This window comes from Salvia splendens, chromosome 19, assembly GCF_004379255.2.
Source record: "Salvia splendens isolate huo1 chromosome 19, SspV2, whole genome shotgun sequence".
NCBI lineage: Eukaryota > Viridiplantae > Streptophyta > Magnoliopsida > Lamiales > Lamiaceae > Salvia > Salvia splendens.
In genome coordinates, this window is record NC_056050.1 from 25,140,856 (window position 1) to 25,165,000 (window position 24,145).

Below are 24,145 nucleotides of genomic sequence, written 5' to 3' on the forward strand. Positions count from 1 at the left end.
ATCTAATTTATTTTTTTAATTATGTTATTTTACTTTTGATGCTTATCGTATTTTAGTTTCTTATCTTTCCTTTTTATTATTATATTTTATTCTATTCATTATATTATTGCAAACAATTAAAAAATATATGTGGGCAACTATTTTGTAAAATCTTCACTTATTTTTGCAGGTATACTTTTGCCTTGAGAAATTTGATAACATTTAAATAACGCTTAGTTTTTAATTTTTGGAAATTAAAAGGTTTTAAAATTTTAAATAATAGGTGTAGAGAGTGAAAAAGTTTTGAGGAGTTATCTTCTATTTTTTGGACTATAAATATATGATATTTGGTAATTTATCCACTCACATATTTTTTTCATCACGTTTTTCACTCCCTTCATATTTTCCAATCTCTTCATATTGTTTAACATGAAGTTATGATATTCTTTTTATTTTTTTCTATTGTTAAAGTTTGTTTTAAAGTGATTAACAAAGTAAAGTTGAACTGGGACGGAGGGAGGATTTTATTTATATTTGGCTCATTTGTTGGTCATGATGATTATATTTTAACGTTAAGGGTTTAAGATTTAGGTTTCAAGGTTTGGGTTTTTAGAGTATTAGGGTCACTATATTGCAATGTAATGAAGCTCGACTATAATAAAGTATAGTACTAATTTAAATGGATACAGAATACAAAAAAGATTACACACAATTTTGTGACAATATTATTCTGCGTCGGCGCTTTTATACTTCAAAATACAATTTTAAAACCTTTTTGAGGTTTGAAAAGCTATCGTCCAATTTTAAAACTTGCAATACTACCAATTTATTTTCGGAATCAAAACTTGATCTTGTGTTAATCAATTAACAATTTAAAATAGTATGATAATAAAATATTTCGTCGTGCATCGCACGGGGGCTAAAACTAGTTATTCTTAATATTTCACTTTTAATTATTTGTGTAATTAAAAGACAACGTAATATACAGTAAAAAAACAAATTGCATTTAAAAATAAAATAAATAAAACATCCTACATTAATAAAACAAAAAAATTAAGATAAAGATAGAAAACGTAAAATCGTGGAGAGAAGTAATGAAATTGAAATTGAAATTGAGATTGGAAAGGGATGAATGTGAATTGATGGGGGGATAAGGTATATATAGTGGATTAAAAATTGAATTTAATTTTTTTTAAAAAGGAGGGGATATCGGCTCCATCATCGGCCCGAACCCTGCAATGGAGGCCCATCGTTGGGCCGATGAGGGCCGATATGAGCATCGGCTCAGCCGATGCAGCGGCTCTGAGGCGGAGGCGATGGGGCATGGAGATAGGCCCTCTCTCCACAATGGTGACCTTTGAGGGCATATGTGGTGGCCGATTGCTCGGCCCTTGCGATCGGTCACTGGTGTGTAATTTTAGAGATTAAACATTATATGCAAGATCAATCAAGTTTAATTAATCAACTCTAATATTACAGCAATACTGCAAGAATACAGTGTCGATTGTAATACTTCGAGTGTCGATCCACAGGGAAGGAATTGATTACTTAACTCTAAAACAAAGGGAAGACGTACAAAAAGATGATTTGTTTTGAAGGTTTGATTTTCAAAAGCTAAAGACCAAATAGAACTACCAATAACTAAAGAAAGACTATTCAAATGGGAAAGATATGTCACTCCAAGTTGCTCACTAGGTTTGTATGGTTCTACACCTATATCAAAAGCACATATTTGGGATTAATTAATCAAACCAATCGCTTGCACTGAACATGTTTGCGACGTATAGTTCATAGTCAGCTGAACACTTGTTCCATAAACTAATCTTCAATGTTTAGAAACTCCTACGGAAGCGCTAGAGAAATAAACATCTACTACAATCACATACTTAATCCACTATCAAATTATCCTTTAAACAATTCTAATTCAATAGCAATCCAACAATCAATCAATCCTAAACTACGTTAAAGAGACAATAGCAAAGGACAAAGCTACACTACATTATTAGCCAAAAAACATAGTGAATAATATTAAGCACATTGTCGGAAACAAACACATGAGTTCAATGGTGTAAAAACATCCATACAAATCCTAGATTACAACTTGGGGCAACATAAAGAGCTTAGCCTAAAAACATGGTGATATTAACAATAAAAGCCATAGAAAGCATGCTCTCGTTGAGTGGAATTGGGATTTGGAGACGGATCGTCGGAATGTTGGCCGGAACTTCTTCCTCCTCTCTTTCTTCTTTTTCTCTTTTTTTCCCATCTAAAATCGTCCCCCCAAACTGTCTGCCTTTTCCTTCTTTTAATCATCCAACTGCCGAATTGCAGTTATGCTCCGAAACGCCCGACCGGGCGAAATTAAAAGAGGGAATCGCCCGACCGGGCGAAAGGCTTCTGCATGGCTTCGCGGGACCGGGCGATTCTATACGACATAAAATGCCCGGTCGGGCGTTTCCTGGGCGAACTTTCTGGACTCCTCATGCGTTTCGCCCGACCGGGCGAAGTTTCTTATCTCTACATGCTTTGCCAATTTCACCCGGCGAACTTCCAGCTTCCAACTCTCCTAAACTTCAATACAAATACAACTTGATGAGTTATAATTAACATAAAAGTGTGTAGTTTAAGGGGAAAAGTATAAGATATATGCTCCGCATCAGCCACCACTGCTAATGGACGTGAAAATCATTTTATCATTTGAGTGTGTACTAAGGACAAGCCAGTAACCTACTACATATTCACAATATTCCACATTGAAAGAAGTCATCGATGCCAGCTATAGTGATACACTGTGATGTGATAGCCAAACAGGTATAAGGAGGGCGTAGAAAAATGGAAGAAGGAAATAAAGATGATTAGCTAGTCACAAGTTCTATTATATAAAATAAAGGAAATCGCTTTATCTTTGAAAGCGACAAGTTCTATTATATAAAATAAAGGAAATCGTTTTATCTTTGAAGGCAATAGATATGTTATGTCCATTCTATAGCACCTGCCATGACATAATGTGTCATGCAGAAAGAGTGTTCTTTCGACGCAACTTACAATTAATTTTGTTTAGTTCGTTGTAATTTACATTTCATTTAATTAGTTTGTTACAATGCCTGCGAAAGTGAGTCATTAAGTGAAAATGTCATTATTTGCTGAAGTTTGGATTGAATAAAGCTAATTGTTGATGCTGTTAATTCTCACACTATACATGGTTCATTGATAAATGCCAGCATTTAATATACAAAGGAGGATACGTCAAGTGAGAGTTTAATAATTACCGACTGGAACGTTCAACAACTTGTTTTGCATTTATTAATAGAATCATTGGGGATTCGACTATAAATTGTTTTAACAATTAATAATATGAATCCAAGGTTTAACAAAATTACCATATTTTTAAGATAATCGGTTATATTGCAAAGATTCTTCAAAAAAGATGAATAAAATCCGAGACCAGTAACATATAATAAGGCGATATTATATTTAACACAATTTTTTGTCATCTGGGGAATGAGGAGACAACTCTTAACCACCCACAGACAAACACAATACCAAAGATGTGGATTGAGATATAAATAGTTGCTTTGGAAAAAATAAGCCTATGGAGATAGAATTAATAAGGATATAGATCATAGATGGCTTGATTCAAGGTTAAAAATATGGATTAGAGAGAGAGGGTGAGCTTTGCCAACCACTCTTGCTTCAAATTGTGGTCATGATTCATGAATGTGCCGCAAAGTAAGCCAGAAGGCCGACCAACGGCGCATTGATATAGGTCGTTGGCTCGGACTCCTGAAAGAACGGCCTCGAGTCAGGGAAGGCGTCCGTGCTGTTAGGCCCCCCAACCACCGCACCAACCAATATGTTCGGGTTTGGATTCGGGCTCAAGTAGTATCGCGACCCTTCCTTGCATGCAATGTGGGCCGGGTGGGCGTGCACCGAGGGGAGTGAGCTCCCCCGGTGGTGGATCCTCTCCGGATAACGCCTCCCGTACCCCACCATATACGACATTCCCAGCGGATTATCCCCAAGAATGTAGTCCACCTACAAGCACATGATCCAACCAACATGATTCAACCAACCAACCCCATTCAATTGGAGATAGATAAAGAGATATGGAGATAGAAAGAGACCTGACGCTTGGCCAATCGTTTGAGCAGAGCAGGGGAGGCAGTGGTGTGGGGACATGTCACAGCGTGATTGGCGTGGCTGAGATAATTTGAGTAAGCCAAAAGCAGAAATGAAAAGGATGTGACATGCTGCATGTTACTACTCCCTGACTTGAATATCAGCCCACCTTTTTTTTCAAATCATAGATTTAGTTAGTAAATTATGATTAAATTAGGTGGATAGTTTGCATAATGGATTTATCTACCTGGTGAATACTGAATTTGATTGGATATGCCAGGTAGTATTGAGCAAATGAAGCCATCTGCATTCATCTGGAATGATCTGAGATCACTGGATCTTCCCATTAGTACTTCCTGCATTAAATGTGTTGTTTTTTAATAATCCGAAATGGAAACGACTCAAGTAATGCGGGACGGAGAGAGTGTAAGTGAAGTAAACCTTGGAAAGGAGGACGTTAATGCCGGCGTGCTTGTTGTCCCAACCGAACTCGTTGATGGTATCCCCGGCTCTTAAGACGACCTCGTTCCGGACTATGTACTCTCGGTACACTCTCCTCCGGGAGGCCTTGTGCAGCCACGCCGCACCCCAGAGGAGCTCGTCCTGGTAGCCGTTCACGTCGCAGTAAAACGGGCACACTGCGTGCCTTAGTCTCGAACTGTACGCGCCACGGTGCCTGTCTGCGAACTCGAACACCTTCCGTTTTTCAAAACAGAGAAGGATAAGCCAAGACGACGTTATTTCATTAGACAAGATAATAGTGAAATGAATATTCGCTTAATTTTAGTGCTACCGATAGTACAATTCTAATCATGCTTTTCATATTATATTTAATCATGTTTAGCGGCCATAAAACATGCGTTAATTACTCCTAAATTGACGTTTGTACAATTAACAGAATTGTGACGTGGATTTCTTTTCATTAATTAATTAATTAATTAATTAATCAATTTACCAAAAATCAACCAAACACGAGTGGCTGTAAACACAGTCTGCACCTCTCAACATCAAACCGGGAAAACTCATTGAAAAACTGAAACGATGAATTGGACTAGACTGCGAGCTCTGCTCATTCATGTGAAGCTAAAACGCAAAAGCACATGTCTCTGCAAATTAAGAAATTCTCATGCTCCAAAAAAGGCAAAAAAAATGTCAAACAAACTTACTTTGATCGCACGGCTGAGCAGCAGCCTCGAGTAAGCCGGATCGCGCGATCGGAAAACAATCGACGCCGCGGCGAGAGCAGCGGCGGTCTCCCCTGCCACGTCAGATCCAGGGTGATTCGCGTCGATTTTATACGCCGTTCGCAGAGTATCCATATCCTCCGGCCTCTCCCAGCAGTTATGGTCGGATAACGGATCCCCTACCTGCACGTACACGATACCGTCGTGCGCCGTCGCTTTTAACAGATAATCCGTTCCCCATTTCACCGCCTTAATCGCATTTCCGAGCTCGCTCCCCATGATTCTGCCGAAATCGATGACGCTCCACGCCAGCAATGTGGTGGTGAACGCCATCGGGAAACCGAACTTCACGTTATCGCCGGCGTCGTAGTAGCCTCCGGTCAAATCAACCTAATTCGCAAATTAATTAGACAAAAAAGGAATTGAAAAAGGCAAAAAAATGAAATGTAGGTTGAATTTGAAGAGTTACGCCGGCGGAGGCGCCGTCGTGGAGGGCGGAGTCCTTGCGCCAGCGGAGGCGCTGGTCGGGGGGGAGTCTGCCGGAGCGCTGGCCTTCGAAGAAGAGGAGGCTCTTGCGGAGAGCGTCGTGGTAGTTGGGGGGAGAAGCGGAGGAGAGGCGGGGAAGGAGGAGGAGGAGGAAGAGATGGGCGGAGAGTAGCGGAAAACATGGCGGAATGCGGCGAGGATTTGGCGCCATTGTGATTGAAGTTGGTCGGGTCGGGGCGGGGCTCGAGTAAGAGGAATTGGGCTCCGGATTATTATTATATATAGGAGAAAAGGTGATGGGTGTCATCGGATTCCTCATGGGGCGGGAGACACGTGGTATTACCTCATTGGACTGAGCTTATAAAACAGGTAAACTCGTTGACTGATTTTGACTGGAAAATGGGGAATTATACTCCCTGCACTATTAAATGTCCCTTTTTTTTTTCTCCCTCCATCAATCTCATTTCATTTTTAATATATTTAGTAATTAGACCCTACATTCTACTAATTTATTTCACTCATATTTTATTATAAAACTAATATATAAAAGTAGGCTTTCACTAATTTTTTCTACTCACTTTACTTTATACAGTCAAACAATATCTTAAAACTCGTGTCGATCAGATATATGATATTTAATCATGGTGAGGGAGATGATGTAAGGAGGGGGTGAGGCTGAGGGATGAGACGGTGACGATGGTGGGCAGCAGCGGATGTAGGTGTGGTCGAGTGGGGTCGGCCGACCCCATCACCGGCCCCGGAGTGCCACCGGAAAGCTCTATTCACTCCGACCCACAACGTTCGCATCTTCGACCCCACCTCAACGTAGTGTGAGATGACGTCCGGAATCCAGCGGCGGCCTCACGGCAGGAGAGATGGCGATTATCGAGAATGAAGAGATGGAGAGAATTCTTTCAGTTTGTTTCCAGAGAGAGAGATTAAACTGGGTTTGGCACTGTGGGGGGGAGACGAGGATAGAGAATGGAAATGATGAATACGAAAAGTCTTTCTATTGTCATTATTATTTCTTTTTCTCAATATTTACAATTTTTACCCCACAATTTAACTAAAGTTAGTACTCCGTAGATTAAATATCTCGAATTATGGTGTATCTAAATATAAAATGGGCTGTGAATTTTTCTTTCTTTCTTTGTATTAATTCTTAGAATTCCATTTCAAATAAATTCTCGCCAAATAATTTCAATTAAGGGTAAAAATAGTTCTTACATATCAACAAATTAAACTTATTTAAAATAAACAAATACTTTAAAATATAAAGTTAATATTTCCTAATTTTTTATTTTTATAATTTAGTTTACAACCTTATTATTCATATTCAAATTAAAATTTCAAAATTTGGGATGTTACAGAAAAAATTGTACTTCCTCCATCCCCAAAGAATATACAATTTGAATTTGACACGAGTTTTAATGCAAAATTACTAATGTAAGAAAGAGTTAGAGAGAAAAAATTAATTAAAGTATTGTTAGTAGGAGTGGGTCTTACCAGAAAAAAAAAGTTTTAAAATTGGAAAATGCATATTCTTATGGGACGGACTAAAAATGAAAGTATGCATATTCTTGTGGGACGGAGGAGTATGTTGTTTTCATAATATCGATAATTCTCACAGTATTTATTTATATTAATACTATATATATTTATAAAAATAATTAATATAAATATGTATTTTCTAGTCCGACCCCACGATATTTGGTTCCTGGATTCGCCATTGACGGTGGGTGAGGCTGAGGGATGATGGAAGGTGGACGCCGTGGCGGAGGTGGTGAGGGAGGTTTGGGTTTAGGGTTTCCGTCAAATTTTTAACGGAACCGTCCAAAATGGACCAATGTGACCCATTTTTATTTGTGAGGGACCGAATAATTTAAAAGATAATGTTTTGGATCAAAATCAAAAAATTGCAATATGTTAAGGATCAAAATAAGCCTTTAGTCTATAGAAAGCAACAATGTAATAGTAGTAGATTAGATTGGAACAACAGGTACAAAAAGTAAATTGAAACAATGAAGCAGATAAGGTAAAAAAATAAATTACTATGTTTCATTGGTTTTATGAAACAACAAAGATAAAATTGAAATTAGAACACCAGGTACAAAAAATAACTAAGGTGGAAAAAATATGCATGTAGTTTTATACAGTAGTTTTATTCAACATAATTATACCCATCGGCATTCTGCCCCCTTCCATATTCGATAATCACAAGAGATGAACCACGCAGATAAAATTTCGATTATTTTTTCTTTAGTGATAGACAAATTCTGTTAGTTAAATTGTTATCGACTCAACCTGATAACGACCCAATCCCAACGACATAACCCCAACATGACTTTTTATATCTTTGAGATCTCGCTTCCTACCTTTAAACTCGTACATGACCTACAACTGACAGAATTCCTTCAACATCACGATACAATACAATTTGACACGTCATTATAACAACATGGTGACACAAACCTGATTTACGTGATTAAAACCTAAAATTTTAACCTAATTTATATTTTATACTATAAAAACTTAATTTTACATGCTTTAAAATATAATTTACACAAATATAGAAAGTAAATTTAAATATATTTTTATAAAAATAAAAAAGTAGTACAACTACTCTGTATTACTATTATTCTAGCAGGTTACCTTAATCTAATCCAATTCACGAACTAAATCTCAAATTATTGGATTCCTTACCGATCGACTTAATATGGACAAAAATTCAATTAGACTGAACTTAGAATCTATTAATTTCGCACGTATTCGTGTCGGATAAAAAATTGTTTGGCCAAATATTGTGAGGACTATATGGAGTGATCAACGGAATGTGTTATAGATGAAGTGAAGTATTGACAAAATGATGATGGAAGTAGGTGAAATTTAATGAGAAACGGTGTGGGCTGAAGAGGGAGGTTGAAAATGATGATGAGAGTGGGGGAGAGAGGTGGTTCTGTTCACCGCCAGTTGATGAGCAACACATGCAGAGCCTGAAAAGTGAATTTCAGTGGGACCCGCTCATCTTTAGTCCCGTTTCGGATGGTGTGAAATTTGGTAGGATCGATGAATCTTGTGAGATAGACAGAGAAAACTGCATTTGGACATGTAAATTTGATTTTATCAATATCGAATAAAGATGAACAGTTTTGTGGTGTTTTAGATCTAATAAATACATATGTGTAGTAGAGTAAATCTTGTAGAAATATGACATGCGTGTGAAAGAGTTTAGGAATGAAGAAAAAGAGAAAAGCAATTAGGGTTTGTTCGTCGTCAAGCAGACAGAAAGCTACATTGTAATGGTAGCTATAGATTTGCTTTTGACCGAAAAAGTGGATAACCATTTTTTTCTACTTATAAACATACTCCCTCCGTCCCATGCTACTCGCACTTTTTATTTTAGGCCGTAAATTTGGGATTGATTTTTTTTGTAATTAAAAAAGAATTTTAGGTGTAATGAGACATCACTTAATAAAAGAGCTCTTAACTTAAACTAACATATTAATTAAATGCATTAATTCTAACTTAAATTATAAATAGTGTAAGGACTTTGTGACGAGCCGAAAAGCAAACGTGCGAGTAACACAGTGTATGTATGTATGTGCTCAATCGCCCTATACAATGCCCAACTAAGTTTTGCCCATGGGCTACTTTTTATTAGCCCAATTGTATTTAGGTGATATTCATCTATGGAATAAGAGTTGCGTTAGTGTGCTAACTAATTTACAGTAATAACTAATAATCTTCCATTCTGTGTATTAAAATTATCAACACAAAGACATAATTATATCAATACAACATGTAAATTTAAATATCAACACAAAAACATAAATTTAACATACAAAATTGATATTAGTTATTACTGTAAATTAGTTAGTATTTGATCACGCATCTATGGAATAATATTCATCTATTTTATTTTTATTTGTATTTTTAGGTGTGGTTTAGGATGCTATTCCAAACTATTAACAAATCAACCAAACTAATAGAAACTCAACTTTATAAAATACTGATACAAACTTTACCGAGATTTGGGAAGAGTACTTGTTCTCACAAGTAATTAGGCCTTTGATTTCGGAAAGTTGAACTTTTAGCAATTCACAAATCAAGGAGAAATATAAGGAAAAGAATCCCAGGAACAAATCATGGATAATTATACTAGAAATTTATAAACATTTTTCTATTTCCTTGTACAACCTAGGTTTATCCCATCAAAGAGATTGCAAGTGTCTTTATACATGTGTCAAGAGCATCCACAATGGATGCCCCTTCGTCATCTTTATCCCCCATCACGTTAGCATTCAGACATTCCCCTCATTTTTTGATGGGCCGGACCTGGGTCTAGGCCTAGGCCAAGCTTCATATGGGTCTGGGCTTGGACCCATGCCGAGGTTTATAAAATGGCGTAACTGAAGCCCACTTGAACCAATGAGCCCAGGTTCACTTTGTTTCACTGATGGGCCAACCCGACCCAGCCGGGCCCAATTGACAACTGTAATCATTCCTCTCATTTTTTTTGAGCCCGACCATAATGTACATAGACCACAATTACGTAGAACAAGTGAAAATTAGTTTATTAAAAAGATGGAAAATTACATATCCTTAAAGTTTTAAATTTTAAAATCAATACTCCCTTTGTCCCATAGTAGATGTCACACTTTCCTTTTTAGTTTGTCCCACAAAAAATGTCACATTTCCTTTTTTGGAAAAAGTTCTCTCTCACATTAATATAAATATATTATTCTCTCTTTTCACTTAACACACAAAACAACACCTCCTAAAATCTCGTGCCAATTTCTCAAGTGTGACATCTACTATGGGACGGAGGGAGTACTAAAATTTGAATGTAGTTGAAACTTCAAATTAATTCAACACTCTCAAACAAAAAACAATCGACAAAAACATTTACTCAAACCTCTTCTCAAACATGGCATCTGTACCGAATGATAGGAAGACTTGAATAATTTTTAAAAGTTTCTCATTGGATGAGACATGCATAAAGTTTTTCGATGATAAAGGCATGCAGCAGTTAGCAGTGTGATGCCAAGATTAGCGGTACAAGATTATCATGTGTGGATGTGGTTAGTTATACTACATGATTATGTCTTGACTTTTTTTAATCCTCAAATTTTACTTTTGAATCTTTTTCTGTTTTCTGTGTAAAATCAGGAAAAATAGGGCAACCGAAACTTGCGGCAAAATTAGTTATGACCATTTAACTTTCACATCTACTTATTGTGTTGCTCTCTCACTACTACTTTAGGGCATCAGTAACCCCGTCCCCATTTCCGGCCCCAAGTCCCCTCCACGTCATCATTCCTCTACAGTTGCGGCCCAGGCCCCAACTGCTGTAACCCTGCAGGTTGCGGCCCGGGCCGCAACTAATAAATGACACTATTCACAACTCCAACCTATTTTGAAAGTAAAATAAAAAACGCTGTAAATTTATAACACGGAAAATTTAATTTCATCGAATACTACAAAATTACAACATATAAATTTTCAAACTGAAAATAAAATACATGAAAACATAACGTCAATGCTGGAAAACGTTGTTGCGAGTCCAAATTTCTTCGATTAGATCGGCTTGGAGGCGAGTGTGTTGTTCCTCTTGGCGCATCGCAGCTGAACGAGCCATGACATTGCGGATGTCGTGAGGAAGGCCCTGCACGGGCGGCTCGATGACAACGTAGTTGACAAAAATTTCGAATTTAAAATATAAAAATTTTGAATTTAAAATATTAAAAAAAAAAATTTGGTTGCGGCCCGGCCCGTCACCGTGCAACGCTGGGCCGGGACGCGGGACTTGCGGCCCGTCTCCGTGCAACCCCGTCCCGGGCCGGGACTCGGGACGCTCCGCAGGCCGGTCACGCGTCACCGGGACGGGCCTGAGCCGTGCCGCCCTTCCGTGTAATGCATGGGACGGGCCGGGACTCGCAATTTGCGGCCCGGCCCCAAGGGTTACAGATGCTCTTAGTCCCACTTCACTCAAATTCTACGAAAAATGACTAAGCTTCTTCCCATTTGACTAACCTTAATAAATTTCTTTAATTTATCACCTATAAATAATTAAATGAAGGTTTGTGCTTTAAATTACGATGCATGATAATAAATACTCCTTCCTTCCACCCATAGTATAATGACCAATTTTATCATTTTCGGACGACCAAGATTAAAATATGCATTTACTTTTTCTAATTTAACGAATCTAACTTCATATTTCACTAAATTATTACTTACATTACATTTTTTAAAAAATGATATAAAAATGAGATTCACGATCTATTAATTTTGTCAAGGCATCTTCATTTATAAAGTCAAGGTGTTACATCTCCTACTAGACTCACTATAAAATAACAAGTCGACCCTATTATTTTATAGTGTGTATAGTAGAAGATGTAGCACCAAATATCTTTCATTGAAGTGATACAGTTGCTTAAAATGGCCATCTAAATAAGTTCTACATTTTCTTTGGAAAAAAATCGTTAATTGATATGTTATGTACTAGAAAATTTTTTGTACTATAAAAAAGTTGAATTAGATATACCTGACAAGAAACATTTAGTCATAGCTAATAATTGCAAGGAGGTTTAGTTAGTGAAAGGTGGGCCGTGGGGAAGCAACAAAAGGTAATTCAAATTCAAGATTGCCATATACAAACACAATAAAATAATTATATGAATTAGTTAATTAAATTTCCAAAAGACAAACAATAATCATTGCATGTAACCAAGGACATATATAAGTCTAAGTTGAGCTCTCTCACTACCATAACATTACTCAAACTAAATTCACATCCAACATGAAAATCCTAGTACTCCTAGCTCCAATTTTCATCGCTGCCGCCTCCGCCATCGCCTCGGCCTCCCCGGCCGACTTCATCCGCACAAACTGCGACACGACGCTCTACCCGGACCTCTGCTACCACTCCCTAGCCGGGTACGCCAATGCCGTACAAAGCGACCCGGCCAGGCTGGCCCGGGTAGCCGTCGGCGTGTGCCTCTCACGCGCCAAGCGCACGACCCTCTACGTGGCCAACCTGACCCGCCAGGCCGACTACTCGCCCGACCACCGGGCCGCCGCCGCCCTGCACGACTGCTCCTCCGTCCTGGGCGACGCGGTCGACCAGATACGGGGATCCCTCAAGCAGATGCGCCGCCTGACCGGCCGCACCGCTGAGGACCTGAGGTTCCAGCTCAGCAACGTGCAGACGTGGATGAGCGCCGCCTTGACCAATGAGGATACGTGCGTCGACGGCCTCGATGACGTGGACGATGGCCCCGTCAAGGCTGACGTGTCGGCACGGATCCTCAAGGTCAAGGAGGTCACTAGCAATGCGCTAGCTCTGGTTAATATGTTCGTTACTAAGGTCACATCACTGCCTAATTAATTAAAATTATATAATTATCATTTTGTTAGACAAGCTAATTAATGTGAGTTATCTTAATTAATGTGTGTATGTATTTAATGAATCCGTGCATTACCATTTTGTAACATATCTCTTCTATTTTTTTTTGAATCATTGGAAACTGCATTTATTCTTGCAGGAATTATTGTAGTTTTGTCTTGGACCAGTACATCTGAAAATATTGGACTTATACATCTGAAATATGAATACAGTTGCAGAAGAAGATAACATAAGATAAGATCCATAGAATTATTTGAAAATTTTTAAATGCCATTGTTCCCATCCTATTTATACTTTTACTAAATTAAATTTGTTTGCTCGATATTTGAGACATTTAATTCAATAATAGTTTACCATTTACTGCTTCATCGTCATTCTAAAGTCTAATTTAAGTTGCCCGGCATGCATCGTTTTCCGTCGTCTCCGATGATCTTGCTAAATATTGTTAATTTTTAAACTATTACCTGAAAGAAAAAAAAATTACTTATCAATTGTGCTACATTTCATCATCGATTAATTGAAGGTTAGTATCAACAAAAGATATGAGAGTACCTTATAGCTTCTTTTTTATGGAATAATGATTATGGGTTAATTATGGTGTTTAATCTTTATTACAGTACTTTAATAATTAGCTAGTTCATAGAAATGATTCAACTTATACGTTCCCTTACGAGATTCTCTTGTGGTGGTCATATGGTTTTCACTTTTCATGATAGCTCACTACATAATTATGTTGGGCATGCCAAGGAAAGCAATATTAGAGCACCCGCACCGCGTCTCGATGCGGGCTCGAGACGAGACTGCATCGAGACAGCGATGCGGGCTCCGTCTCTTCCCCAGCCCATCCCTTGTCTCGCCGCGGAGAGGCAGCGCACGAGACAGCTCACCACGCGCGTTGGCCACATGGCGAGCGTTGGTTTGTCCGTGACGCCCACTCGCCGGCCCGCGAGTGGGCGTCTTTAATTTCCGTTGAAAATATTTTTTTTTTTAAAAAAAATTCAAGAAAAATTCGAAAAAAATATTCCCAAAAATATACTAGCCGTTTATAGCCGTTTTTTTACAAATTTTTATTTTTTTTTGTATTTTTTAAGCCACCAATCACTTCTATAAATATCAAATCATTCCCACAAATTAATCCACCATAAAAAAAAACTCTCTATTCTCACTCAAACACTCTACATTCTTCATCTCAAAACATTATTCTTCTCCCAAATTTAATTCATTCATGGATCCATTTGGCAACCAGTAGACGAACATGATCGTCATTAGACAACTCTTTCTTCTGCTTCTTTGAGTTTTGAGATTTTGAATTTAGAGAGAGTGAGCGGAAGATTTTAAATTATGTATTTTTAATTTTTTTAGGATTTTAATTATGTGTTTTTTTTGTTTTTTTAGAATTTTAAGTTGTAATTTTATTTTATTTAATGAAGTGCGTTTTTATTAATTGAATTTGTTGGAAATAAAAATAAAAAGTGAAATTGAATGAATAGTTAAAGGATGAGATGGTTAAGAGACGGTTAAGAGATGGAGGGATCCAAGTGCTGTCTTTTAGTTAAGAGATGGGGTGAAAAGTACAGTGGGACCATGAATAGTGAAGAGATGAGACGATTAAGAGACGGATAAGAGACAGAGATGAGATGACCTAAAATATCAATATAAATATATTAACCTGACTAAATCATTATATCCACTAATCCACGCCACATTACTAATCCTTCCTCTATTAAATTAATTGAAATTCAACAATTCATAACTAACCATATATTTTGATCTTTAACAAACAGAAAACGAGATGAAAGTTTGTGAATGATAGTGCTATATGGTATGAGAAATAAAAAGTGTATTGCCTAAATAGAAATGAATTTGATTTTAGTTTAAACTATTTTTTTTATAAGAGTGCTACTATTTTTCCTAGGTCGATTATGAAAGAGATGATCTTCTAGGTGCTTATTTTACTTTAAAATAGTTTAGTAGATTTCTCTAGAATTACGTAGTAGAATATATAAATATTTTGTAATGGAATTATCTAGATATAGTATTATATTAAAAAATATTAAAATTTTATAGAAAAAAATCTACATATATATAAAACATTATAAAATAATATAAAACTGAATTCTAGAATATGAGAGGATTGTATATATATAGGGGTACATTATAATGATAACTCCAATGTGATAACCCTATAACCAAATCTCCACCACTGATCTGGATTAAATCTAACAAAACTATCATATTTCGGATATATTAAGGGCAAAATTGTCATTTTGTTATAAAATTAGGCGGGTAAGAAGAAAACGTGAATTAAACACTGCATTCAATTTCTCTCACACTCAAACATACCAATCATTGGCTACAAAGTATCAAAGCATCATCACAAACATGAATGTACATACCTACAAATCAGTAAAACTATCATTTTATCAACTCAGAGTATCATTTTATCCGGCAAAACTATCATTGTATGCAGTAAACCTAACATTTATAAGCCAAAAGTATCATGTTAACACATAATCGGCAATGCATAATATGTCATTTTGTCAGGTTAAAGTATAATTTTATCAACTTATATGCAAAATTGAAAACATCTTCCCGGTCACAATTATGCGAGAAATATAGAAACAAAATTTGGAGATTATGGAATAATGAACCAAATCGGAAGAAAATCTGGAGCCTATGTAAATAAAATAGACGAGAAATATGGAAACTAAATCGCTGAGAAGAGAGAATCGAACTGAGAGAGAGTGAAAGAATGGAGCGAAATTCAGAAATTAAATGAGGGAAATGACATATTTACCCTATGCACCTTTTTTTATGTAGTAAATCTAAGCTTGAATCTCAGCCACAAGATTAGAATAAATGTGTGGTTCAGATTTGATTATAGAGTTATTATGTGATTTGGGGGTTATCATATGATCACAACTCTATATATATATATATATATATATATATATATATGAGTTATGTCAATGTGCACAATTTAAGAAATTGAAAAGTAAAAATCTTTTGTAGTTTGGCCCAATCATATCGCTTGATATATATATATATATATATATGAGTTATGTCAATGTGCACCATTTAAGAAATTGAAAAGTAAAAATCTTTTGTAGTTTGGCCCAATCATATCACCAAGCGATAAAGTCATGCGCCGTACATATGATATAATATTTCTTGTTGAAACCAGACCTAGTTTAAGAACCACACCTAACAAAGCTAAATCAGAATAAAGAAACGAAACCTAACTTGCAGAATCGATTAGGAATAGTTTGATTGGCAGTCTTTTAAATTCTTCCACACAAATTTATTAAATTTATAGATCAAGAACATGAACAAAGAATATTCATGTTGTGTTTTTGAAGTGAATTACTGTTAATAGAAAAGTCCTCGATTTGGTAAAAACGAAATGGAGTACACAGAAATGAATGGTTAACTTTGATAAGGTACAAATTTATTGATTTTTTTAACTGAATAATAGGTATTCTTTTCTAAATGAATTTGAGTATCTAAATGTGTTATGTAACGAGCGAATAACTAATTGTTGTTTGAAATTATGCAGGACGAGGACGACGATGAAGAAGATACATTGAGAAAAAGATAATTAAGCAATACTATATAGAATTTTTGTGGAACACTGTGAATTCATAGTATTCTTTAGTTATTGCTTTTTCATTTAACCAATACATCATATTGAATAAAACTAAATATAAAAAGCAATTTGTTTTTTTTATACTAAATAAAAATTGCGAATTCTAAGCTATTCATAATAATTAATTCTATTTAAGTTATAAACTTTAATAATCAGATTAATTAATTAAAGGAAGCAATTATTAATGATAAAAATCTAAATACAATGAAGTAATGAACCCCCGGCTTAAATTAAGCCAATATCAATATATGTAAAAGGTCGGAAAAATAATATTGACACACTTAATCTGTGTATTGCATCCATATTCACTCTCACTCCACATGATAATATCATCATTAATGTGACATTACAAATCATGAAATGAGATCATCTAGAAATGGAGTGTGAAATGGCAGTGAAATGATGCCAGCAGCCACAAGAAATCCAGCTATCCACAGAGGTATAATCCATACAAATATGGTCATCAAGATTTGCTTTCCTGCAAACCACAAACTAGTTAATCAGCTACTCTTGCAAACCCGAGTTATCATTCAGGCTCTGATACCACTTGTTAGGACGGTCGACTGTACATTAGTTTGATACTGTCTGTCCGCTTTGGGATGAGTCTGCAACCCAACAAGAGAGAGAGATGAATACCTGCAGAGCGAGTTCTGGTCTCGGTTTGATCGAGAAGCCATTCCCCGGTCTCCCTCAGCCTCTTCTCCACAGAGCCTTCATTCTTCCCAACTGAATTCTTCAGTATATTATCAACAAGATTTGCCTTCTCTCCTTCTCCTCCACTGCAAAAAACTCAAACCATCAACATCATCGTCGTCGCCTTCTTCTTCCGAAAATAAATCCATACCTGCCTGTTGACATCTCTTTCCCGGAAAATCCCGGCACCAATGGCCCGTTCAATCTCCATAACAGACGGCTGCTGCTTCTGCTTCTTTTTGTTGGCAACTCTATTAGGCCTCATCTTAACACCACGCGGCTGCTGCTGCTGAGGCTGAGAAGGCGGCGACGAGGAAGAAGAAGGGTTATTTGAAGCCACAACCTCAAATCTAGTGACTAAACCAGAGCTGAGGAGGATATGCATAGTGTGAGCAAGCAGAATGATAACAAGTTGAGATAAAATTTTGGATTATTTGATAAAAAATCACAAGGAATGTATATGGACCCCACTCACATCCAAATATCTCCAACTACAACTCAACAACCTATGTATCAAAATGATAGGTAAAATAAAAACATGTGTAACTAACTAACTAAGAAGCTAATCATATGATGTGGGCAGAGTTCGAAGCAAGCGAAGAGCACGCATCCACTGCTGTCTATCCGAGAGCACGAGTCTCCTCAAGACGGGAACTGCTCCGGCTGCTACAATCGCTGTGTGGTTCTCCGCGTCCATGCTCAAGTTGTACAGTATGGCTAAGCAGGCCTCCACCGCCTCCTCGCTCCCCGTCTCCATCAGCTTCACCACCGCGAATATTCCTCCGCTACGAGCAACGGCTCTGCTGGAATCCACCGTCCCTTGAGATATTATCCAGTTCAGCTCCATCACCGCGCTTTCCTGTACTTGAGGCGAAAACGAGCTCTCCATTTCTTCTATCAGCCTCGGGATCCTCTCGTGCAGTGTCGTAACTTCAACGTTAACGGGTCTGGATGTATAGAGCTCAGTTTTACGAGGCAGGCAGCAACCCATTCTTTGTATTGGAGGGGGATACTCGATACGAGGATTGAACGAAGCAGCTTTGTGAAACTATCCGAATCCAGAGATTGGCAAAACTGTTGATAGTCGAGCAATCTTGTGAGCAGACGTGACGCAGCAGATACTGCTAGACCGGCTTCTTCCACTTCCAAGATGTGCACTTCTCTTCCATTCTCATCCTCTGTCAAATCAAGATCGTTATTTCGCTACTTTTGCCAAATGAATATCGCATTACTAGTAACGACGAGATTTTACCTATTAAAGATTTCTGGCAAAAAACGGCTTCTAGGCCAGGTACAATACCCGACAATGGTAGCTTTTCTGCACTAGGCTCCTCGATCACCACAACGAACTCGAGGATGGAAGCAGCTTTTCTCTGTATATCAGGTGTTGGTGTCTTCAAGATGTCGACGAGGCAAGACAGCAAGCCAGAATCGACCAGCTCTGCCACGCCAATGCTCTCCGTGCTGTCAAAGTGGTTATTTGTACAAAAACTATGTTAATATAGGTGCGTTTAAATTGATCGTGCAAGAAAAAGACACTGCTGCAATAACATCAACAAGAATCGCATTTTCATGACATGGGATAATAAATTAAATTCACGAGCGTATTGATAACATATAGAACAGTAGCATAATTATAAGAAACCAACTGTGTTTTTCTTGGAAAAGTTTAAAAATGCTTGCGAAAACCTGAAAATCGGTTCAGCTGAGATCGTATCTTGAGTGTTTAGTGATGCAGGAGTTTCAGTCGAACACACTCCCTTGTTCAACCCGTTTACTGGTCCCTCATATAACTGAAATATACAATTTTAAGAGAAACTGCTGCATAAAAGAACACTGTTGAAATAATTTAATATTTCTATTAATCTTTAAAACGGACAGACCTTCGCTTTCAGCTCTTTGTTAGGGTCTAGAATCCGAGTGAGGATATTGAGAATCTGCAGTTAAAAAATTCTTACTTAAGTAACCAACATATATAATACTACTCAAGAGAGGATAAACTCGAGCACTACCGTTGAAGTCGAGCTATGGGAGATATCTGATCTAGACTGCTGCTTTAGTAAATTAATGAGAGGATGCAAAACGCCTTCTGCTTGGATAGTCCGGCACACATAATTGCTGGATTGAGATGCAAATGCAAGATTCATTATAGTGAATATAGAGAAAGATCAAATGGATTGATGAATCATTCAAAAAGTTCATTTCCAGCCACTCTCACAGTCTCACTACAACATCACAGAAACTCACTGTCAAGTCGAGAAACAGATTCAACGCAAACTATCAACATATGACAGTAATATGATTCAAGAACAGAAAAAAGGACGTGTTATGTATCACATCAAAATTTAAAAAATCGACACTAAAAAAATGGCTGAAAATGGCTGCTGCTCCTACCCTAACCACTATAAAGTATACCAGAAAATGAGTTATGCACGAGATGAAAACAGTAAAAGTCCTCTCTTTTGGTATTTCTTGTCTTATGCAAATCAGTAATATAGTAGTACCTGATAGACAGTCTATCCAAAGCTCGGATTACAGCCATTTTGACATCGTCACAAGGATGGTTAATTAGCTGAACAAGATGCTTGATTGCACCAGCTTCTCTAAACGAGACACGCATATGCTCATTGATCGATGCATCAGCAATCGACTCTGCAGCTTTGGCAATAGCAGACTCATCTTCAAGTCCGAGAATTAAAACCAAGCGTGCAACGGCATCCACCCATGGTAAAAGTGTGACTCTATGACTGGACGAAGATTCAACGTCAGATTTACCATCATCCTCAATTTCAATTGCTCCTATACGAGCAAGAAACTGTTGCTGCGTTCGTCCAACAACTGCTTTCATCTTTGCCTCCTCTAAGTCGGAATTCTTCTCTTCGATACTTAATCCGAGTAGCAGCTCTGAAGCACCATATCTAGAAGGACTTTTGGAGCCCTGTTCAATCGTTGTGCCATCGGGTAACGAAGGCCATGAATACAAAGCTGGCCTAAAAGACTTGTATGCTGCTGCACCTACCAAGGGCACCGGAACTAGACCTTCCTCCATGACAAGTATTTTATAATACTCGTCTTTAACAAGTTCTAGCAATGCATTTCGTGCCACCTTCCGAACCACTTTTGATTCTTCCTCGTCAGCTGTCAACAGCTTTGCCTGAATAAGGCACAGAGTAATTCTCAATTCCACAGGTTAAGATGCTAAAGAGAGGCAAAGAAGATAGTCTTACCAATTTCGGAATAACTCCAGCTTCAACAAGTAGTTTATGATTTGATTGCGTCAATGCTAAATTCGTCAAAACTCCACAAGCAGCCTCCTTGACTTTAACATCTTCATCCTCCAAGTACTTGACAAGTAGAGGAAGGATCTCCGAGCTAGTCATTCGAGCACTGACCTCCTTATCTACGGACAAGTTCCACAGAGTACACATCGTCTGCTCCTTCACCTGCAGATTTTTGCTCAAGCTTTACAAACACCATAAATCAACGAAAGAGAGCTTCAAAATACAAACACAAGGGTTCTTCAATACATTCGAACACAAGGAAGGACGTGTCAAGAGGACAGTCATCTCTTCTATCGCACCACTCTCAGCTACTACGTCTCTATAAAGATTGGTCGATGATATAACCCTTAGAAGACCAGCAGCCGATTCACACGCAGAATCTGAGTCCGACTTTAGAAGGTTTACAACAAGGTTGACAGTTCCCGGATATTTCATGATGTTATCAACGCATTGCTTTCCACCAAGTGAATATTTCCAGAGAGCTTCCACAGCCTGCTCTCTATCCAAAGGATCGTTGTCCAATCCAAGCATGCGAATAAACAATGCAATGTAACCATCACTGGAACTTGATGAGCTGTTTCTCAATGTCTCATCATCCTGAAATTAAAAGGTGAATTTTATTTCTGGTTCCAAAACAGCCAATAAACAACCAGCAATAAAAAATATGTCGATTAACTACGCCAAATAAGGCTATCAGTGGATAAACCCTTATAACAAGAACAAGAATCATCAAAATAGCATGCTAATTGGGGCAAGTAAGCCAAATATCATTCATATTCATATACACACAAGATAAAGAAATATGCAAGCAGATAAAAGCCGAAGTAAACTATGAATGAGTAGGATTCTTACAGAAGCTGAAGACACCTTTTTGGGAGAAAAAATCTCAGCTTTACCACCATCGCTGCAAGCCCTTGTTAGCACAGAAAATCTAGAGCAAAATAGCACGGGATTCCTTCCTTGAAAACGAAAACAATACACTGAGGGTCTTGTAAAAACTGAGCAGACGGGATTTGGGGGTTTAAATTTCAAATGAGTTGGGATTGTAGAGCTCATATCGAGTTAGCAAAAGTAGCAAAATTGAAACACTAGGAAATGATTTCAGGGTTTAAGTGGTACGGTAACGGTGATTCTTTGATATTGGGTTTTTGCAAGAGAGGATTTTTTAGGTACCCAGTAATGAAATGTGTGTTTCTACAAAAGAAAAATAAATAAACAGATGGCTTCTAGAATATTTTATTTTTCTTCTTAAAAATTGAGTCTTTATTGCTATTTTCTTAATACATAATGTATATAAGTGAGAAAGATAAGGAAAGAAGACAATTGGCTGAGAAATGAGCAGCTCATTGAGACTGAGCTTCAGCATCCCCAAGGCCTTGCCTTCTCTCAATCCTCCCAATCATCATCCATTCACCATTTCATGTCAACAAAAACATCCCCAACAAAAGAAACAGATTTCAAAATGCACAAGCAGAGTTCTTGGCCTGGCCCTTCAAGTTGGAGGAGCATTGACAGCTGTATGATCATTCTGGTGTTTGGTTTCATTTCATTCATTAGCTTGTTTTCACATTTGAAGTGTTTGAACAGGTGGCAGAGCCTGCTTTTGCTGTTACTGGGATGAATAATGAAGGAGAAGATTTGGTGTGGATTCTGATCCAATCTGGAATCTCAGCCTTCATCTACTTCCTTGTTGCTCCAGTGAGTTATTAGCATCAATTACATATATATATGTGCGTGTGAATTGTTGAGTGATTGTTTGTTTGTAGCCAATCATCATGAACTGGCTGAGGAGGAGATGGTACAAGAGGAATCTGCTTGAGATGTATGTGCAGTTCATGTTTGTCTTCCTCTTCTTTCCGGGGTAAGTGATGTTTCGTGCACTACTAATGGCACGTTCTCTTTGGTTGTAAATCTATCGTATATCGTTGTTTTCGGGTTGTGTGGCAGAGTGCTGCTTTGGGCACCATTCCTCAACTTCAGAAAATTCCCTAGAGATCCAGCAATGAAGTATCCTTGGTCTGTGCCAGAGAATCCTTCAGAGATTAAGGGTGGATTCTTGAAGTATCCATGGGCTCAACCTGAGGACTATGAAGTATGAATAGCACACCCTATTTGTTTCATGTATATCCAATTCATAATTTACTAATTTAGCAGCAACTTCTTTGGTCTCTCTACAAGTAAATTATCAAACAACATAAGATTAGTTCAAGAATCCCATGCACCACAATAGTAAAGGCCAACCTTCTCATTTTCAGAAAAAAGTAGTGTTAATCTTTTAGTTCATACATATTATACCTAAGTAAGATAATTCAATTTTATCAAATATGGATGGAAAAGAGCAATGAGGGGAGATGATTGTTGCTTAGCCATTGCTTGTAGCAGTCTGGATTGAGATTGTTGTTGCTTCCTTTTGATCAACTGCTGAGATACTTGCTTCACATGAAGAGAAGAAGAATGTATAATGTGTCTTTTATATCTTAAAACAAGAAACTATCTTTACCTTTATCAAAAGCCTTTTATCTCTATGTTTGTAAGGATATCAGAAAACTACCATGTGATAAAACTGCTTGCATCTCACCCTTCCAAAGGCATGGCCATGATTTTGTTGATGATGGAGCCGTTAACAGTTTTGGTAAGAATTTTTCATGTCGCCAAAAGCATATGCGATATTAGTGGGATGAATTTTTCCGAGAGAGGATGTTCATGAGAGAAAAAAGTTGAGAATGAATCAAAGAAAACGTACTAGAGACTCTACAACTGAAGAAAACATGTTCCAAAGTTTTTAACCAATAGTTTCAAAAGTTACTAAAGACTCTGCAACTGAAGAAAATGTGTACCGAAGCCTTCAACTCCTTGCACAACGCACACTGCTCATTTTCAATTCCCGAACTACCAAAATCTGAGCAGTTTATCCTTTGTTTTGAGCCTCCCCCGCATAACAAACCGAACATGTAGTTGAGCCTCTCCCAATAGCATTATCGTTGTCCAAATTCCGAACAATGTCAAAAGATAATTGTGTATCCAATAACATGGAATAATATGCTTTACGACGAAAGTTGTGGTCACCATCTAGCAAAGGCAAAGGCAAAGGCAAATGCAAGATGAGATATGGTGAGTTGGAGAAACTATTAAAGGAAATGGGATCGAAAGCATTGTATATATATCTTTTTCTTGAGTGGTGGTGATTGTTTGTAGATACATACATACAAGAGTTATGCCTAGTTAATTGCCTTATAATTTAAATTGTACTTATTTAGCAAACAATGCAAAATAGGCTTGGGAAATTTCGCATTTTTTCGTTAGTGTTTCTCGTGTTAATTGATTTCTTATCGAGATATGTTATACTGAG

General features: G+C 37.5%; 4 protein-coding genes and 1 pseudogene across 4 annotated transcripts; 2 read left to right on the plus strand and 3 right to left on the minus strand.

The window, feature by feature from the left end:
* Positions 1-3,432: 3,432 nt before the first annotated feature.
* LOC121778794 (endoglucanase 8-like) lies at positions 3,433-6,025 on the minus strand. The gene is made up of 6 exons (XM_042176192.1): positions 5,752-6,025; positions 5,265-5,672; positions 4,540-4,794; positions 4,346-4,454; positions 4,104-4,267; positions 3,433-4,014 (listed from the first exon to the last, which is right to left on the minus strand). Exons 1-6 carry the CDS (start codon positions 5,977-5,979, stop codon positions 3,691-3,693), a joined length of 1,488 nt encoding a protein of 495 aa, XP_042032126.1. The 5' UTR covers positions 5,980-6,025; the 3' UTR covers positions 3,433-3,690.
* A 6,528-nt stretch (positions 6,026-12,553) lies between these two features.
* Positions 12,554-13,321, plus strand: LOC121778576 (21 kDa protein-like). Its single transcript, XM_042175944.1, has one exon. It carries the CDS (start codon positions 12,571-12,573, stop codon positions 13,156-13,158), a length of 588 nt encoding a protein of 195 aa, XP_042031878.1. The 5' UTR covers positions 12,554-12,570; the 3' UTR covers positions 13,159-13,321.
* Positions 13,322-17,032: 3,711 nt separating this feature from the next.
* Positions 17,033-17,928, minus strand: LOC121779778 (probable NAD(P)H dehydrogenase subunit CRR3, chloroplastic). The gene is made up of 3 exons (XM_042177194.1): positions 17,671-17,928; positions 17,459-17,601; positions 17,033-17,300 (listed from the first exon to the last, which is right to left on the minus strand). Exons 1-3 carry the CDS (start codon positions 17,898-17,900, stop codon positions 17,176-17,178), a joined length of 498 nt encoding a protein of 165 aa, XP_042033128.1. The 5' UTR covers positions 17,901-17,928; the 3' UTR covers positions 17,033-17,175.
* On the minus strand, positions 17,928-21,983 carry LOC121779775 (annotated as a pseudogene).
* Positions 21,982-22,964, plus strand: LOC121779777 (NAD(P)H-quinone oxidoreductase subunit L, chloroplastic-like). The gene is made up of 4 exons (XM_042177193.1): positions 21,982-22,313; positions 22,384-22,494; positions 22,563-22,657; positions 22,744-22,964. Exons 1-4 carry the CDS (start codon positions 22,131-22,133, stop codon positions 22,892-22,894), a joined length of 540 nt encoding a protein of 179 aa, XP_042033127.1. The 5' UTR covers positions 21,982-22,130; the 3' UTR covers positions 22,895-22,964.
* Positions 22,965-24,145: the final 1,181 nt, after the last annotated feature.